At 30.5% G+C, this 20,559-nt stretch overlaps 1 protein-coding gene across 4 annotated transcripts in view; it reads right to left on the reverse strand.

The window, feature by feature from the left end:
- Nucleotides 1–470: 470 nt before the first annotated feature.
- The window catches only part of mmd (mind-meld), a 453,937-nt gene continuing 433,848 nt past the window's right edge, over nt 471–20,559 (reverse strand). For all 4 annotated transcript variants that reach the window (XM_065508492.1, XM_065508493.1, XM_065508490.1 and 1 more), the window contains exons 19-23: nt 12,786–12,944; nt 12,607–12,668; nt 7,899–8,589; nt 2,959–3,312; nt 471–1,916 (exon numbers count right to left, since the gene is read on the reverse strand). In XM_065508492.1, the coding sequence (XP_065364564.1) occupies nt 1,307–1,916; nt 2,959–3,312; nt 7,899–8,589; nt 12,607–12,668; nt 12,786–12,944 (1,876 nt within the window). In that variant the 3' untranslated portion in view covers nt 471–1,306. The remainder of the gene's footprint in view (nt 1,917–2,958; nt 3,313–7,898; nt 8,590–12,606; nt 12,669–12,785; nt 12,945–20,559) is intronic.

The following is a 20,559-nucleotide window of genomic DNA, read 5'->3' on the forward strand; positions in this document are numbered from 1 at the left end:
GAAGTGACTTAGTCTTAAAAAAATTGTATTGAATATATGTAAATTCAAATGCTACCATAAAACTGATTTCTCTCTGCAATAAAGTCAATGTAATACCTGGAATATAGTTTAATCTTTAATAATCTTTAGATTTATTTAAAACTAAGGATGCAGGCATTGGTTTTGTCTTTCTAATCAATTTGTTTTAATATCAATTCATAAAAACTAGATTGTAGTTTTCTTTTATTTTATTTTTGTTCTAAATATATACAAATTCATTAGTGTTGTTGTATTTTGTAACTAATATTTACAATATTTACTAAAATTTATTTAAATTCTATTATTTATTTATTAATTTTTTTTTGTTGGTTTTTTTCTTTGCAATTTAGTTATTTATTGACTAACCTAAAGTAATTGTGGGGGTGTGGGTGTTTGGATATTTGAATGTGTGTGTGAGTGTGTTTTAATTTTTCAATTCATTTATGTTTTTTTATCAAAAATTCATAATATTGTGTTTTGCCAGTTATCAATTCGTTAAATTTGTTCTAATTTTTTTTTTGGTTTTTTATTTTTGGTTTTATTTAAAACTAAAATATCGACTACTTTGTATAAAATCACAATATATTTTTTGTTTTTTTTTCTCATTTTTTGTTGACTTAATTAGTAATTTTTTGGTTTTCATTTTGTTATCTTATTATGCATAACTAATTTAATTTTAGAATATAAAAAAAAGAATCTCTGATTTTGTGAATTTTGTTAATTTCATACAAAATTATAATGATTTAGAGATGTGGGGTTAAGTTAGGACAGATAGTGTGATGTAGAGATAGACAGAGTGAGTGAGAGAGAGAGAGCGAGCGATAGAGAGTTTCCAAAACATCACCGCTAAATCTGAGAGATCTATAAAAACACAGTGATGAAACAAACAACTTGTTTAAATCTACTCACAAAAGTTGTGTTAGAACAAATATTTGTTTCACTGGTTGCTAGAGTTCGAGTTCGAGTTTGAGTTGTAGTTGCAAGTTACACTTAGTTTATTGGTTACTTTTTGTTGCGCTTTAGTGTAACTAGTTAAAATGTTATTTGATGAGAGAGTTTGAAAGGTAGGATCACATCTTGTGGCTCAATGATACGCTTGCAATTGATGGGCGTAACAGTGGGGTGAATGTTGTTGGGAAAGGCTTGTCGTTGGTGGCATAGCAGTGATGCTGTTGTTATAGCTGTTATTCAATGTTGCTGTTGCAGTGGTGTTGGTGTTGGCGTTGGTGGTGGTAGTGATCATGCTATTAATGGTAGTGTTCGTAGGGATGGAGTTAATATTATACTATCAGTGCTTATATTCCGGATATCGACCATTCTCCATGATTTGACCGGATTGACTGTTGTTGCTGCTGCTGGTGGTGGTGTCGCCTTGAACTTGAAGCTGCTGCTGTTGCTGCTGCAATTGGTGTTGCTGCTGCTGCTGATGGGATTGATGTTGATGTTGGTGTAGCTGATGCAATTGCAGCTGCTGTTGACTTGTATCGCCCTGAATAGTGTAACGTCGGTTGAGCGGCTGGATAACACTTCCACTGCTTTCCGTCTCCGTGGAGGGAGGTGAGGGGTAGTAGTCCCTCTGATTTACAGCGATGCCATTTGGAACGGCCCCCATAGTCATATGAGCATTGATTGAACCCGCTGCTGCCGCCGCCGCCGCCGACACCGTTGTGGTTGATGTGACTTGTGCCGAGGATGGATGATCGCCGTGGTGCTGGTGCGGATGCTGGTGGTGGATAACGGTATTCGTTGATGCCGCTCCCGACGTGTGTCCGCCCCCGCCGCTGGATTGTTGGGAATCCGATGTTGTACCGGGGAGCGGCTGTTCCATTACCACGACGGATACCACATCCTCACTCGCCCATCGGGCTAACTGTTGTTGAGCTTGAATAAAGTCATCACTAGAAAATAATAATCATAACAGGAACAACGGTACACGGAATAACAAAAACACAAAATCGAAACATACGTATGTCGAAATCAAAACATGTTTACACACCAAAAACGAAAATGAAACCGAGAGTTTTATGACAAACATAAACGGAAATAAAACAACGCAAAGAAAAACACACACAAAAGAAATTCCAAGAGAAAACATATAGAAGTAATAGAGATCAAAAATAAAATAAAAGAAAACAGCACCGCAACAGTCATAACGAGTGGGTGTTGTAGAAAACAAATAAACATAAGAACGAACGATCGATCGAACGAACCAACGTACGAACGTATCGAAACGAACCAAATAAACAAAACGAAGAAGAGCGATCGTATGAACGAACCACCGATCGATCGAAGAACGAACGAATAAAATAAATTATGTTTGATGATGTGATGTAATAATGGTGAGTATGCGCCACATGCAAAGCGCAGTTTTGAAATGTGTTTAATTTTTTTTTTTTTATTCACGATCATTTGAGATGTACATGCCACAAAATGTTCATGATGTTGATTGAATGTGAGAATGAGATTTTGAGATACGAGTAGATGGTTGGTTGGTTGATTTGTTACATTTATGTACATGAGTTTTGTTATTTTGTTCATATGAAAATAAATGTAAAAAAGAAGAGTTTTACGAAATTATTGGTAAAATTTTATCACACATACATACATAACATACGTATAAGGCAACTTAAAGTTTAATCAAACTGAAATCGGAATTGGATGGGCGTAAAATGGGTTAGACAAAAAAAAAAAACACAACAACAAATATGAAGTTGTAAACTTCATTATTAATTTAACTACTATTAAAATTTGAAAGGGGGGGAGAGTTGGGTCAGTAGGTAAACTATACTTATGAAGAAAATTATAAACTGAAAATGTTTCACCAAATGAATACAACTACTACAAGGGATACTGTTTACTGTTTTTTTTTTTTTGGTTTGTTTTCAGTTTTTTATTCTTTCAACAAACTGTAACTAGTGTGAATGCATTTACTATACATACCTCTCACTATCGGGAACTTCCCGTGGGTCAAGACGCGTATCTACCATTTGTCGATCATGATGATCGGCACTCTCATAAATGCCATCGTCGTCCTGATGCAAGTGTGTATGCGATGAATGATGCGATGAGTGTGGACCGTGTGTTGCATGACCATGAGCATGCGAATGATGTGCATGATGGCCAAAAGCATGAGGTGAATGTGATTGATGTGATGGGTGTCTACTGGTTGTAGTGGGATGTCTGTACCTTCCATAGGAGAAACGTGACTCTTCATCGGCACGCGGTCGACAACGACTGCTGTAAGACGGATGTATTGTTGCAGTTTTTTGCGATTGTGCTAATTGTTGATTTGATCTATGGTTTGTTGTTATTTTTTTTTAATTGTGGGAAAAGTGTAAAAAAAACAAAAAGGAAAAAAACATAATTTTATTAGCATCAATTGGTTGGCAGAGAGTGTGTAGGGATAGTTTGAAAAACAAAGTTTTGGAGCAATTTGTTCTTTTAGTTTAGGTGCCTATTTTTTGAAGCCAATTATTATTATTATAATTATTGATTAAACTAATTAGCTTAGCGTTTTGTTAAATGTTGGTGCCATAGGTAATTGTTTCATTTAATTTTATATATAATTAATTTCATATTGAATAATTAACTAAAATGTCCCATTAATTTATATAAAACGGGTTACTAAGAGTTAAGAAAAATATTTATTTGGCTTTGGTGTGAAAATGTTGAAATGGAGAAGAATAATATTTCTATAATATTCATTAATTTAGATATAAAACGTGAGAAATTAATTTTATTAAAGGAGTTTTGAAACTTTTTGAAAACAACTTGCCATTTTTAATACATAGTTTTATTTATGCAAATTTTCAGGGATTTTAAGTTTTAAATTTTAGCTGTCAATGAATTTCTCTCGCTTTTAAAATCTTTTATTTAACATTGTAAAATCATAAACTAAGAAATTTAGGAAAGCTGATGAAATTCAGGAAAGCTTTTTAATAAGCAGCTTAGTAAAATGTATTGAGTGCAAGTTTCATAAAAGCACTTTTTGTCAATGCTTTAAAATTAAAAGCTTTTTTCAAGGTTTTCCTTTAAAACCATAAACCATGAATTAAGCTTTTTCTATTTTAATAAATAATGAGTTAAATGCTAGAAATAAGCTTTTTAAAAGCACAAATTTAGTTTTATTTGATAAATTCCTAAAAAAAATAGCTTGGAATGTTTTTTATTAAGCCCAGTTGCAAAGTTAATAGGTTTATTAAAGGACAGTTTCTTATAATTAAAATCTTTTTTCAAACGTTTCTTTTAACATATTCAAATTAGCCAAATAAATATTTTTCAAGTATTTTCAAAAAGTCCAAGGAGTTCTGTATATTTTTGAATGATTTTTAGTGTATAAATTTTAATTGTAAATCTATTAAATTGCAAATATAGTTTGTAAAGCTTTTGTATATGGGGCATTTCATGTCAAGTGAACCAACTTTTGAAATCGATGTCTTCCGATCGGGATGAAATTTGCACCAAGGTTAGCTCTATTGGATAGTAACTCAGACACAATTTTTCAACAACATCGGTCGAGAACTCTCTGAGTTATAGGGGGTAAAATTTTGACAATTTGGTCAAACAGGGGTTTTTTCTTATCCATGTAACTTATTACCTATTGTTCTTAGCAAAATGTGTTCCAAATAGTATAGATAGCTATTTCTTCGATCTTTCGAAAAAAAATATTTAAAAAAAAAAATAAAAAATTTTTAATATTTTTTTTCCGAAATCAAAAACTTTTTTGACTTTTTTTTAAAATACGCTATTTTTTTTTTTTTTTTTCTTAAAATAAAGTTTAGATATTTTCCTTGAACACCTACTTGGTCGCTTAGTGGGATGCGAGTGGGATATCTATCAAAATAAATATTTTGTAACTCAAAACATAAAATTTTTGACTTTTTTTGCAAAATCAAAAACTTTGTTGACTTTTTTTTTTCAAAATGGACCCTTTTTTAATCTTTTTTTTTAGGTCAAACAAAAGCTTAGATATTATCCTTGAAGACCCTTTTGGTCGCTTAGTGGGATGCGAGTGGGATATCTATCAAAATAAATATTTTTTAACTCAAGACTTACAATTTTTGACTTTTTTTTTTGCAAATACGATTTTTTTTCCAAATGGGCCCTTTTTTTAAAATTTTTTTTGTAGTCAAAAGAAAGCTTAGGTCCATTCCTTTAAGATATTTTTAGTGCCTTAGTGGGATGCGAGTAGGATATCTATCAAAATAAATATTTTGTAACGCAAGACATACAATTTTTTAATTTTTTTTTGCAAAATCAAAATTTTTTTCCAATATGGGCCCTTTTTTAATTTTTTTTTTTTTGCTCAAAAGAAAGCCTAGGTCCATTCCTTTAAGATATTTTTAGTCCCTTAGTGGGATGCGAGTGGGATAGCTATCAAAATAAATATTTTGTAACGCAAGACATACAATTTTTTAATTTTTTTTTGCAAAATCGAAATTTTTTTCCAATATGGGACTTTTTTTTAAAAATTTTTTTTGTTCAAAAGAAAGCTTAGGTCTTTTCCTTTAAGACCTATTTTGTCACTTAGGAAGATGTGAGTAGGATATCTATTAAAATAAAAATGTTGTAACTCAAGACATTCAATTATTGACTTTTTTTTTGCAAATTCGAATTTTTTTTCAAAATGGGCCCTTTTTTAAAAATTTTTTTTTAGTCAAAAGAAAGCTTAGGTCCATTCCTTTAAGATATTTTAGGTCCCTTAGTGGGATACGAGTGGGATATCTATCAAAATAAATATTTTGTAATTCAAGATATACAATTTTTGATTTTTTGGCAAAATCAAAAACTTTTTTGACTTTTTTTTAAAATGGGCCCTTTTTGTAATTTTTTTTTTGCTATAAAGAAAGCTTAGGCCTATTCCTTTAAGATGGTTTTGATCGCTTAGTGGGATGCGAGTGGGATATATATCAAAATAAATGTTTTGTAACTCAAGACATACAATTTTTGTGTTAAAACATTTATTTTGATAGATATCCCACTCGCATCCCACTAAGGGACTAAAAATATCTTAAAGGAATGGACCTAGGCTTTCTTTTGAGCAAAAAAAAAAATTAAAAAAGGGCCCATATTGGAAAAAAATTTTGATTTTGCAAAAAAAAATTAAAAAATTGTATGTCTTGCGTTACAAAATATTTATTTTGATAGATATCCTACTCGCATCCCACTAAGGGACTAAAAATATCTTAAAGGAATGGACCTAAGCTTTCTTTTGACTACAAAAAAAATTTTAAAAAAAGTTCCCATTTGGAAAAAAAATCGTATTTGCAAAAAAAAAAGTCAAAAATTGTAAGTCTTGAGTTAAAAAATATTTATTTTGATAGATATCCCACTCGCATCCCACTAAGCGACCAAAAGGGTCTTCAAGGATAATATCTAAGCTTTTGTTTGACCTAAAAAAAAAGATTAAAAAAGGGTCCATTTTGAAAAAAAAAAGTCAACAAAGTTTTTGATTTTGCAAAAAAAGTCAAAAATTTTATGTTTTGAGTTACAAAATATTTATTTTGATAGATATCCCACTCGCATCCCACTAAGCGACCAAGTAGGTGTTCAAGGAAAATATCTAAACTTTATTTTAAGAAAAAAAAAAAAATAAAAAAAAATAGCGTATTTTAAAAAAAAGTCAAAAATGTTTTTGATTTCGGAAAAAAAATATTAAAAATTTTTTATTTTTTTTTTTAAATATTTTTTTTCGAAAGATCGAAGAAATAGCTATCTATACTATTTGGAACACATTTTGCTAAGAACAATAGGTAATAAGTTACATGGATAAGAAAAAACCCCTGTTTGACCAAATTGTCAAAATTTTACCCCCTATAACTCAGAGAGTTCTCGACCGATGTTGTTGAAAAATTGTGTCTGAGTTACTATCCAATAGAGCTAACCTTGGTGCAAATTTCATCCCGATCGGAAGACATCGATTTCAAAAGTTGGTTCACTTGACATGAAATCCCCCATATACAAAAAGGTTTTTAATAATTTCTACAACTTTTTAATTTTTTTTTATTACTCGCTCTCTTTTGTTTTAAAATTATTGGACTTTAAAACGATAACTCGAGCCAAATGAGAGCTCTTTATGATTTTTAATAAATATTCTAATAATTAATTTATTTCAGAACGAACATTCGGAATTTAAATAGTTTTTCAATATTATCTTTTTTTTTTTAATTTAATTGTATTGGAATAAACTTTATGGGCTTTTCTTTCTAAAAATCATTCAAAATTTTTAAAATTTAAAGAGAATAGTAATATTTGCTAAATTTTACCCGTTTTTCTACTTTTTTCCATTTTATATAAATATTTTTTTTAACATATTTTGTTTATTTTTTTGTAAATTGTTTTTGTTTTTACTTTTATTAGGATGGGGTTACCTTCATCACACTAGATATTCCACGCCATAATGATAGTCTGTAAAAAATTTTCAAAAAATTTGTTCATATTCAATTGTTGTTGTTTTAAATATGTATGGATTCTGAATTCTATCAATGTTAAGGGATATTTTAGCGTATTAATTTTTTTTTTGTTTTTTTTTTGTTTAATACATTTTTTGTTTTTATTTTAAAATGTTTTTCAAAAGCGGGTTGCACAACTTTTTAAAAATAAATGTATAATTTCTAATTGTTTAGATTCTTAAAACTCAATCCATGAATTCAATCAATTCCTAGTTTAATACCATTTAATTATTATTATTAATAACATTTGAAAGCGTTCTTATTAAGTTTTGTGTATTTTTTAGTATTATTAGTTTCTATGCCAAAAAAATAGACACCTACTATACAGCCCCAACACAATATTTAAGTAAATTATGATGCAGCAAGCACAATTATACTCATTATACGTATTTTTTTTTATTATTTTTTTTTGTTTTTTATTTTACTAACCCTTGCGAGGATTCACTACAAGCAGCTGAACTATCTAATCTATAATGACGATCGGCTTCTGTTTCAGAAATTCGTATGTCCTCTGAGCCACTGGGACTCATGTGTCTCGACGAGTGATGTTCGAGTTGTCTGATAAGATCCTCAAGATTACGTATGCGTAAGGGCCCGGTAGCGGGAGCATCCTCCTCATCGGGTGGCGGTTGCTGTTGCATCAGTGGCTGATGCAACTGATGCTGTGAGCGGTGATGATGCATAATGGGTCCACCGTGAGGACCACCCATGCTGGATGTTTCGACCAGCAGGGCGTGTGGTGGCCCCTGATCGCATATATTCTCTCGAGAACTAGTCTTTGAACCACTCGAACGTTTGTAGGGTTCCGTTGTGTAGCCTAGTTGAGCTGAGGCGCATTCCTGTAGGGTTTTGCGTAACATTTCCTCACTGAGACTGCCACTGCCAACGGGTGTGTTGCCAGTGCCAGTGCCCCGATGTGAGGCCGCATTGCGTAGAGCTTCCAAAATATCTTCGTGATAACCGTTTAGCGATTTTAAAGTGCGCTCGACTTCCGATACGGCAGCACCGCTCGACGATGCCAAAGTACCGTCTTGTGTGATTAATTCTAAATTATCGGATTGACCATCATCGTGTACACCATGTACAAGACCGTAACCGTGTTTCTTTAAAATACCTTTTTCTGTGAAGGAGAGTGGGAGAGGGAAATGTTTTCAATGTATTTGTTTTTTCTTTTTTTTTTGAATTTTATTTGAGAATTTGTTTTTATTCTTATTCATATTATTATTATTATTGTTTTTGCATTAGTGTTAAATTAACAATCAGTTTTTGTTTTGGTTTTAGTTGTAACTTTGTTGACGTTCAAATATATGAAGAAGTGAACATAAAGACGGAGCAATTAAAGTGATTAAAAACATGTAAAAATAACTTTTCTATATCAAAGTGCAAATATTTATGTAAAATGGTGCTAAAATAATAATTTTTGTTTTTCTTTCACAAACCAATACATTTTTAAAAAAAGGAGGCCTAAAATTTTACCTAAAATATGTCTTACATATCCTAGTTGTTAAATTAATAAAATATGCCGAAATATATGCTTTAGCATTGAAGTTTGGTTTTATAGAAATTTTAAAAGATTTTTTAAAAGAAAATTCTTACAAAATGCCACAATTTGTAAGAGTAAGAGAAAATAATTATGGTTTTATTGTAATTTTTCTTACTTGATTTTTTTTTTTAAATCTTTGAAATTTGAAGACGTAAATTTTTTAGAAATTTCTTCAAGAGCATAATGAATTATAAAATTTTCTGTATTTAATAATTTTTTCTGGCAATATTTGGAAAATATATATAATAGAAAACTACATAGTACACAGTTGGTTTTGCTATAAACGGTTGGTGCTAAATAATTTATTTTTTCCTGCATACTTTTAGGCTTGGTTGGTAAATTAAAATTTCTTGTATTTAAAATTTTTTAAATCGGCGTTTTGTTTATTCTTTTTTATATTTCAATAATTTTGATGTTATTTGTTGAAATGGAAGGATTATTAGTAATTTTTTGCATGAAAAAAAGTCCTCTTTTTTTTCTGCTGTAATAAATGTTATTATTGCGCAATAATTGTTTAGTTTCTAAAACACACTTCTAGTTCATTCCTTTATGTAACATTAACATTTACAACACATACCATAAATATTTATGAAACACATAAAAAAAACTGCTAAATATTTGTATTATTGTTCATTTTTTTTTTGTATTAATAAGTTCATAAATGAAGGAAAATTGGAGAAAATATAATGGCTTTAGAAAAATAATAAAATTCCGCTACGATTAAGTAGAAATGAACGTTCGTATTGCCACCAACTTACACTGAATTTCGGAAAACTATTGGAATAGAATACCGAAGAGGGATGAGTGGGCCGCTAACTGTATCCCTCGAGACAATGTGATATCAGTGTTCACTGGCGGAGATATTTAGTGGCAGGGACATTTATTCTGATGAACTTGGCCTTGGGTTTCTATAGGGCTATACTGTTTTCCGATACGGCTGCGAGATGTATTCCAGAGTTTAATATTTCACATTGACCAATGATATCTACATGGGCAACCATGCATCAATCAAGTCCCTTAATTCCAATACTGGAAATATGTCTACTATAGCTGCTGCCTTACAAAATGATCTTACAGTTTCAAAAAGGAGTTTATTTACTCAAATGGTTATTAACTCTTTGCATTTTAGTGGTCACTTTTCTAACCACCTTTTCTAAAGTATTTAAAACATTTTTTAGTGACATCAAGTGGAGCTTTTATGTTTTTTTTTTTGCAAAACTTAGCTATCAGTGATCTCTTAGGGCACTGCTACACGTTCAATATATATTGACCGCGATCCAGTATCGCGATATTTATTGAACGTGTAGCATGCAGTATTGATGGATCGTGATCCAAATCGCAGAATAACCTAATTTAGCGTGATCCATTACAATGGATCGCGATCCAAATATCTCAATATATATTGAACATGTAGCAGTGCCCTTAGATTAATATATTAATTTGAAAATATTTTAAACCGCAGGTATTCTAAGGGGTTTTCCCACATTCAATAAACAAAATCTCTGAGAGTTTATTGTTCATAGAGTACAGTACTACTTTTTTATCATGTAAACTAATGTCTTGTCAAAGTAGTACTGTACTATACTCTTTGAGAAATAATGTAAGTAATAGAGTGGTTGGATTACTAACCACTGTGACTGTTATTTTGTAAGGATCCCGCGTGTTCTCACTGGACGTGATATAGAAGATATTTTATTGGAAGGTAAACCTTCGGCGAAGAAGATAACTATGAGAAGCAAACCGATCTGATGGTGCTCGGTGACATACCTTTGAGGCTCTATTCAAAATTTGACGGTGATTTTTTTCGAATGATGACATTTCTCTATTAAATTTGGCTAATACTTCTGTTAGTGACACATCCTTCCAAAATGCTATTGTGGAACAAAAATGGGAAACAACTTTTATATTGGACGGAGAATGTCTCACCTACACAGCCATTTTATTTATTTTGGTCAGAAAATTTAGTCAAAACTCTTAGCTTTTAAACTAATTTATTCACAACGAACATTTTTACCATTATTATTTTTATTGTGATAAAAATGTTATGGTGGTTAATAAACTAACCACCCCATTCCATAAAAGCCTTTAACGATTCGATTGGAATTTTGACAGAAGATCACTGAAATGGTTACAGGGAACGAAAACATGGTGAACTGAATTTATATGTCTGACGAGGTCCATTTTGATCTACCATTAAAAAACTTAATACACATGTACTATTTTCAAAAAGGAGTAAAGAGAAAACAATTAAATAAATTGAGTTACTTAGAGCCAAAAACCTAAGTCTGTTGTCAGAAACCTAATTCATGAGAATGTATTGCATGTATTTTGTTTTTGTATCACCCGTATGTGTGAAAAGAGAGTAATTTTTCCATATATATTACTCTTTCCTTCCGTTCTATGTGTTTATTATATGGTAGTAACATTCATCAGCCTGTACTTGCGCCTTTTCTAATACGAGATTCTCTTGCCTTTCCATACGATTTCTTATGGGGCACTCTATGCTGGTTACATGTCTTAAAATATGGGTTATCCACGTAATAAATACTGCAAAAGTTGTTGGTACGAAGAGGAGGTGGAATCGGTACATATTATTCTATTTAGCTTTCCTGATGTAATAGAGCGTATACTGAAATATCTCGGCAAGAACATCTTTCATGATATTGATGATACAAATGATGTGTCACTGACAGATCTGATCAAATTTGTCAGATGTATGACTTGGTTTCCTAGAGGACCTCTTTTTTACAATCCACGTAATTTATACGGATTATATGTGCGATTGAAGGTATAACAATGAGAATTTCGTCCTCATTCATATTGTGTCGATCGTGCTTGGCCTCTGTTGGCTAGGATTCAAATATTTCACTTAATGCTATCGTTTTGAAGATTACTGATTGTTTTGTATAATTTATCATTAAACCTATTAATACATTTCCATAATTTTTTTCCAAAGCTTTTCTCCAATCACTATTTTATAGACATTTATGAACTTATTAATTGTTTTTTTAAATAAAAACTATGCTAACCATCGATTTAAAAGAAAATTAGATCACAACTAAATCTACAAATATTATTTCATATCAAATTAAGATATATAATTAAATAAATAAATACACATTTAAGTCAAGACTTTAAAACATTTCTTTAAGTAAAAAATATAAATTTTTTTAATAAAAATTAAGAATTATTAAAATGAAACAAAACGAAAATCAAAGATTATTGCTTGGGGCTTAATAAATAATATAAATAAAAGTTTGATAAACTAAATTATATTGGAAATATATGTATAAAATAAGAAATTATAAAACATTGAACGCCAACAAAGTTTAACTATGTTAAATATTATTATTAGTATTAGTAGTAGTTAGAATAGTAATAGAAGTAAGTAGTTTATGTTATTAAGAGAGAAAAACATTAATAGTAGTTATATAAATGTTATTGTTTTCTAAAATGTTTATGTAAAGAAATTCAGCTAAATATTTATACAAATGTACGTTACGATAACAATGAGTAAAAAACACGTACGACTTGTTGAATTTATTTTTGATAAATAAATAAGTGCTAAATATTTGCTTAGATTAAGAAAATTACCTGAATGCGTTTGATCATCATCACTGCCCGTATAACGGCGACTGTGAATACTTTTATCACGACTAGAAACAAACAACAAAAATAAAGTTTACCAATTAATTAATTAATATTAAAATTATTATTATTTTAGTAATAATAATACATCATGTTATTTGGAAAAAATGTTGTATGAATTTTACCTGAAACCTGGTTGATTGGCATAAACTAATTTATTGGAACCATCTGGTGAAACCTCTTCCACAGAATGATGATTTGCGGCAGTGACTGCAGACCCATAAGCCTTTGCCATTGGCTTTTTGGTATAGGGTGGATCGTATTTAAGGGTGGTGGTCTTGCGCCTGGTTTATCAATGATTCGTCCAGTATTCATATGATTATTAGGTTGTTAATTATTATTTATAAACGGTTTGTTTGGTTTGGTTTAAAGTAATTGGTTTTTGAGGTTTTTTGTTTGTTTTAAATATTGTTTGATTGTGATTTGTTATCGATTTTCAATGATTATGATATTGGTATAAATATTGTTTTTGATTTTTTTTTTTTTTGGTTTGGTTTGATTTTGGTTTTGCGCAATTTTTTCGTTAAGGTGGTTTAGTTTTTAGATTGTTGTTAATTTTGATTTATTGTTATCGATTTTGGTCAATGATGGATTTTTGTATAATTGTTTTAATTATTATTTATTTATTTATTTTATTCATTTGTTGTTGATAATTTGAATATATATATATTTTTTTTTGTTATGCGACCATGATGTTGAAGATGTTTGGACAAATTTTGGTTTAGTAATTTTTTTTTATATTTTTTAAATCGATTGTGTGGTATGGAGGAATAAACAAATTTGGAATAATAACAATAAAAATATGTGATTGATTATTAGAAGTATTGTTTTTGTTGGTTTTCTTTTCTTTTTATTACAAAAGAAAATAAATGATAATAGTTTGCAATATAATATTATTTAAATGATAAATAACGCAAAAAATCTAATTCAAATAATAAAATATATTTCAAGAATTAATGATGATAATTATATATGAAAAAATAAATTAAAATTTGGTAGTAGTTGTATATTTTAAGAGGGTTTGGTTTCTTTTAAGATTAACTGTAGTTACTAATTTGTTGGTCTAACTCTAAATATTAAAAATATTGCTAGATCAGAATCTGTTACGAGTTTTTACGGTTTTAGAGATCAGAAAACACTACACATGATAAGCTGTGGAACTTTCTATGTAATTCTTAGTAAATTTGAACTTCTTACGGTTCGAATTCATATTCTCTATATTTGACGTTTATTTACTATTAGCCTCATAGAAAAGGAAGTAATGTAGGCTTTGTACTTTTTAGCTTTTTACAGTTTTTATAGATGTTCTCTGTGGGTAGAGTTTGCTGAATTTCAAATTTGTCATAATTTTGTCATATTTTCTCCAGCCTAATAATAAGCACTGCAATCTTAAAGGAAAATTTAAGTCATTGGCTGCCTAACGAGAGCCTTGATGAACAAATGAACATCATTTTAATAATTAGTGTTGTAGCAGAAGCCTTGATCGTATTTGGCTTTGTGAAGGATGACTTGCAAGTGGGTTTGGTTGGCTCTATATATATTCTTGAGCTCTTTCTAACCAATGATACTTCTAAGTCTTTGTGGATGTTCTTATTTCTTATTGTGCTTCTAATATGGTACTAAGGATTTTTGATTGCAACCTCTTTACAGTTAAATACTGGTATTGTTGGCTTTCATGTGCCCAAATTGGTTTTGTAATGGTTATATAATGTTTTGTTTCACAGTTAATGTTTAATTTTGATTGGTTGCTGGGTATTTAATTTTTCCTACTTTGAAAATGACAGGTTATTGCACATACAGACGTATTTATAAAGAACAAATTTATCAGGAACTAGTTTCCTAAATTCGGCAGAACACAATCCATTGAAGAATCGATTTAACTGAGTAACACAATCCACATTGCGACTTATCGAATAGCAGTCAATCGAATAGCACATTTGCCCTTTGCTCTACACAGTCGAGAATCTGTAAAGTGATCTTTAAAATAACGCCCCATACCTTTTAAATGTAGTCCATTTTCGGTCGTTGTATACCAAAGAGCAGGAAGAACATATGACACTTAAAGGATGCTTTTGATACTTGAAAATTCACATGCCCAGAATATCAAGAAATTTTGATTCCATAATATTTACTCCGCCCATAAATAAAGATGAATCAACATGATCAGTGTCGTGTTTGTGTTTCAAAATAGAACGTGGAATCTTGCGTGAGCTGAAATCTGCTTTATTTACACGACTCCATTCTAATAATGTCACACGTTCCAGATTAAGCGAATCATTCAATCAGATAAATAAGTAACATAGAAGTAGAAAGAACTTAGCCTTGCGGTATTCCTGAATTAATCTTCAACTCATTGACAAGAACTCATGTAGTGTGATTTCTGAGAATGCTGTATATAAATCGATTAAAGACAGAAATATCCATACCCAAAAATGTAAATCGAACGACATTATTTTTCCGACAGGAAGGCAAAACAAGTCTCCCGTAAAGAGTCCCCTAGCAAAACTATACTGGCGGTCGCTAAGCAAAATGTTGGATCATATATTCCAACACTTTAGAATGTGAAGAATAAAAATGAATTTTGTGGTTATTAGCTTTTCCGTTTTTAGGAACTGGCTTTACATTAGCAACCTTTCAAGTCCTGGCAATTTGTTGGCTCGATATACAGTGCTGAAAGGGACAAGTTAGAAAGAATTTATGTAATAGTTCTAGTAAATAATACCTTTTCGAGTTCGGGTAGTGATTGGTCATATTCCGACAAGTTGAAAATAATTCAGCCAAAAGCTTAGCTTTATCAATTGGATCAGTGAATGTTTGATTTTCCTTCAAAAGAGGCGGAATATAGGAATTACCATAATTCGGTGCTCTTTACATAATTGACCCAAAGTGTTTACTGTACACTAGGACCAGAAAGCGCTTTATAGAACTTCGTTTTTAGCTTTTATGCACCTATAAGCTTTGACACATGAATTCATCGCTTTCAGCGTTTTTATTATTACGTCAAATTCCAAGTGCATGCTACCACTCTGGATCAGATTACAATTTTACACGTCTGATTAAACCAATATCTTTTGGTGTCTCTAATCGAAGATTTCTACAAAGGAATTAATGTTTTTCATCCCCAGCTTATTTTGTTCAACATATGTATAATTAACTTTATTGTGCAATAAAAAAAGTTTTCAACTGAAATGCCGAATGAGATCAGCCCAATTAGTTATCCGAATTACTGAAAGGTGAATGAACACCTCTCAGTGACTGTCTGAAGTTGTTTGAGTGAAATGGATAAGAAAATAACAGTTATGAACATCACCAGTAAAAGCTATTTCCTGTTTGGACAACTCTCAATAATTTAATGTTGAAATCGGTTTTTGTTCTTGGATTACAGGTTTACTGTCATGACGAAAATGTAAAGGACAATTTCACATATTGAATAGTTTTTGGAAATTTTTTGATACAAATTTCTGATGAGCAGATTTGTGAAAATAGAAGTTGATTGTATAAATTGAATTCGTGAAGGAACTCGTATTTATGTTGGGTGTATGACTTAAAAATGCGGGATGGAGTATATTTTGAACGAGGTTTTTATATTTAATAACATTTATGTATGTCATTTTGAAAGTTACATATATGTCATTTATTCTTACTTAGTTATTGAACAATACAGTGTAAACACCAAAGTTTTTTTGCTTCGGAAAGTTGTGGGAAGTTTTGCTTTACTTCTTCATTTAAAAAAAAAGTGCCACTGAAACACACCGATTGCTCACCTAAGCATGTGGTGAATGTATTCCATCAGTTTGAACATCCGAAACATGGTTTGTTTGGTTCAGAAGTTGTGATTATGACACGGAAGAGAAAGATCGCTCAGTCCAGCCAAACAAGTTTGAAGACCAAGACTTGGAGGCATACTCCATGAAGATTGTTGCAGAACTCAACAAGATCTTTCAAATTCATTGGGAGCTACTTAAGCAGCAATTTCAAACTACATCCAAAAGCAGGGATACGAATTGCAATAAAGAGACCTTGAAAAATGATTTTACATGTTCGAAATGATTTTTGAACGCTATAAAAGAAAATCATTTTTACACCGAATCATTACTTGAGATGAAAAACTGATGCTCTGTATTTGGTGGGCTGCCAAAAGGGTCCTATCTATTATGAGCTAATGAAATCTGGCCAGACCATCACAGGAAATCTATACAGATCACAACTGAGTCGCTTGAAGCGAGCATTTGCCGAAAAACGCACAGAATATGCGGTTCAGACATGAAACTGTAATATTATATCATGACAACACTCGGCCACATGCTGTAATACTTGCTAAACAATATTTAGAATGAAGTGGTTGAGAAGTTTTGCCTCACCCGCTTTATTGTCCAGACCTTGTCTTGTCCGGCTACTATTTGTTTCGATCGAAGTAGAACGCTCTCTCTGGGCTACGCTTAACTTTGGAACAGAATATCCAATATTGGCTTGATTCGTTCATGGTCTCAAAAATTGATCAGTTCTTTTGGCACGGAATTCATATGTTGTTCGTAAGATGAGGTCATACTTCAAAATAAAAACCAAAAATTTAAAAAAAAAATCCCGCATTTTTAAGTCATCACTGAATACATCTTGAACAAATATTTCTTAACTGATCCACTTTATCAAACTTATATGTATTTATGTTCCAATAAACCGTGTTTTGGAACAAATTGTTCAATCAAACAGAAGACATTTGAAGAGGATAAAAAACTTCTTTAAGAATTAAGAATGTGGCTGGCCGTAGGCTCTTGTAACGAAGGAAATTATATAGTCTTGCTTCAGCATTCGTAAGTTGTACATCGGCACTTGTTGACCAATACCGAATCTGATATTGATTTTTTGATTCTATCTTAGTTCCTTACTCTTATATAAGCTTAATGTGTGCTTATCTGATCTGATGATTGATCCAGTAGCTTCTGTTTAAGTTGATATTGTTATTGAATTTCTGTAAAAAGTTTGCTAATGTTATCAACATATTTATACCCTACACCACCATAGTGGGGAGGGTATAATGGGTTTGTGCAGATGTTTGTGACGCCCAAAAATATTAGTCTAACACCCACCTTAAAGTATACCGGTCGAATTAGAATCACTTTCTAAATCGATTAAACGATGTCCGTTCGGCTGGCTGGCTGGTTGTCTGTCAATGTAAACCTTGTGCGCAAAGTACAGGTCGCAATTTTGAAGTTATTTCGATCAAATTTGGTGCATATAATTTTTTCGTCCCAAGGATCAAGCCTATTGAAACTGGCTGAAATTGGCCCATTATTTCACATAGCACCCATGTAATGTCCTCCCGAAATTGGACTTTATCGCTCATAAATGTTTAATTTATTTATATGTCTGCACAAATTTCGCTCCAAATAAGTTTCATATATGTATACGAAATTCATGTCACCAAATTCTGTTAGGATCGGTCCATAATTAGTCATAGCTCCTATATATAAACGCTTCTAAATATCACTTTAACGTGCATAAATCTCTTAAAAATGTTGGCAAACACACAAGATTCAGCATAAATAACTTTCATATAGACATAAATCACACGATCACATATAAGACCCACTTCCGAAAATCACTCACGAATATAAATTATTGATGTTTTAAAAGAAAAATGTTTTTGCTCATTTAGTCAGTGTAGGGTATTATATGATCGTGCTTGACCGACTAGACTTTCCTACTTGTTTCTTTTGATGTTATGTAAATTAAAATATTGCTTGCTGCAGTGCTATTATTTGACTCAAAAACCTGTCGGATTCAAGTTACAAAAATACAAGACTTGATTTTCTAAATTATATACAATAGCTAAACTACAGTTAAACTTTTTATTCAAATTAAAACCAAGACACTCTTAAAAATTAAACTTAAAAAATAAAAATAAATAAAATTGTTTGGTTTATTTCTTTGTTGTTCTTTCATGGGTTTCAAATACAAATATTATTATATAATTATTATTTATGTGTGGCAAAATGTATATATTATATGTATGTATGCATGTTTGTATGTATTTTTTGTTATCCTTTTTTATTGTTATAATGTATTTATGTATGTATTTATAGAATTTTGTTGTTTGTTTAGTTAGTAAAAGTGTTAGTTAGTAGTATGATTAGTTAGTTTATTGTTTAATAATTTACATACATACAGTTATATATATATATTATTTATTTTAATATTTTGTTAATTTTTCAATATTTTTATTATTAGTAGTAGGTTTAATAGCAAATTAAAAAAAAAATATATGCACATACAATAATACACAAACAAAACACACAAATGCAAATAGATTTAAATGTTTTTGTATGTGTATTTGGTATGATTTGTTAGTAATCTTTCAGTTTTTTTCATGAATTTCAACATGAATTTATGAAATTCATTTGTTTTAGTAGTTTTCTTTTCTTTTATATATATTTTATCTCAGTAGAAAGCACCACCATAACTCAAAAAAGACAGTGTGTGTATGATAGAGAAATGTGTGAAATAAATGTAATGTGATTTTTCTTAGCAAGATGAGCATTTTCTTTACAAATTTCTTGAAATGTAAAGAAATGTATTTCACGCAATGCAACATTGAAAAAAAATTATAGATGCTTAGAAATGAGAGATGACTATGACTAGTGTCCCCCATTGGGAGAGCTCTTCAGGCAGAGGACAATAATCAAAGTATCTCGTTTGTTTAATTGAAAATATTTAAATTAATGTTAATGGTAAATGTTTAATGTTTTATAATGAACAAACTAACTACAATTAATCGAATAAAAATGTTGAACGTATTGTAAAGAAAGCACTTTTTAAACATTTTCATACAAATATATATAATTTTTTTTTACAATAACTAAATCCTTCTACTTTAAATTACGTACTCCCCGCGCCTTCTTCTAGAGTATTATTTTTTATTTTTGTATAAAAATTTTAATTTAATAAAATTTATATTTTTTTTTTTGTTAAATAAAGTTAAATTTGTTTTCAACTTACCTTTTTTGGTGAAAAAAAGGAAAAATTGCAAAATGAAATGATTTTTAAATTCCCTATAAGACTTTCAATTAGTTTATAGACTTTTAATTTGTTTTATTATGTAAATTTCGAAAAATATGAATCATTAATTGATGTAATTACTATAAAAAAATGTGTTGTATAAAGTTAGTAAGTCATCATGTTTTAAAAGTTAAATTTCATTAAAATATCTATATTAGGGTGGTCCCCAAAAAATAGTAAATTTTATAGTAGTTAATTTGTAATTGTATTTTAATTCAAACATAACAGTTTCTAACGGCTGATTTCAAATTGTACCATGTTTCTCAACATTTCTATTTCGGGGGACTCCTAATTGTGGACAATTTTGTTTACCGGCCGTTAACATAACTCTGGACGTTATTAACATATCTGAGAATATTATTAGCATTGCACTGGAACATTACAACATTGAGTTGGTTATTGTAGAAATGGAACATTCAAGAAGCACCGATATATGGTGCTGGAAACATCTGAAAGTAATGCAGTGTATATAAAGTGGCCGCGAAAACATCAACCAGTCAGTCTAATTAGAAGCAACGTTAAGTTACAATAAATTAACTGCCTTAAAGTGTGCTGTATAAGTTGTGAATTATAAACTTGTATTTGTATAAAAATATATAGTGACTATTTAAGCTGAAGTAGTGTAAATTTTAATAAATTAACCCAGCGGGAAAAAGATGCAGTAAAGAGGCCTTCCTAAATGCCTCATTTTGCAGACACAAGGACTTGCAAAATCATTTTGCCGCATTGCAAAATCATTTCAATTTTACACGGCGTGTCATTGCGAGCCAAGGCCTTGCTGCTGTTAGAGGGCTGAGAGAAAGCCTACATATGATGGGCTGTTGGCAGCCAACAAGCTCACTT

This window comes from Calliphora vicina, chromosome 4 (genome assembly GCF_958450345.1).
Source record: "Calliphora vicina chromosome 4, idCalVici1.1, whole genome shotgun sequence".
In the NCBI taxonomy this organism is placed as follows: domain Eukaryota; kingdom Metazoa; phylum Arthropoda; class Insecta; order Diptera; family Calliphoridae; genus Calliphora; species Calliphora vicina.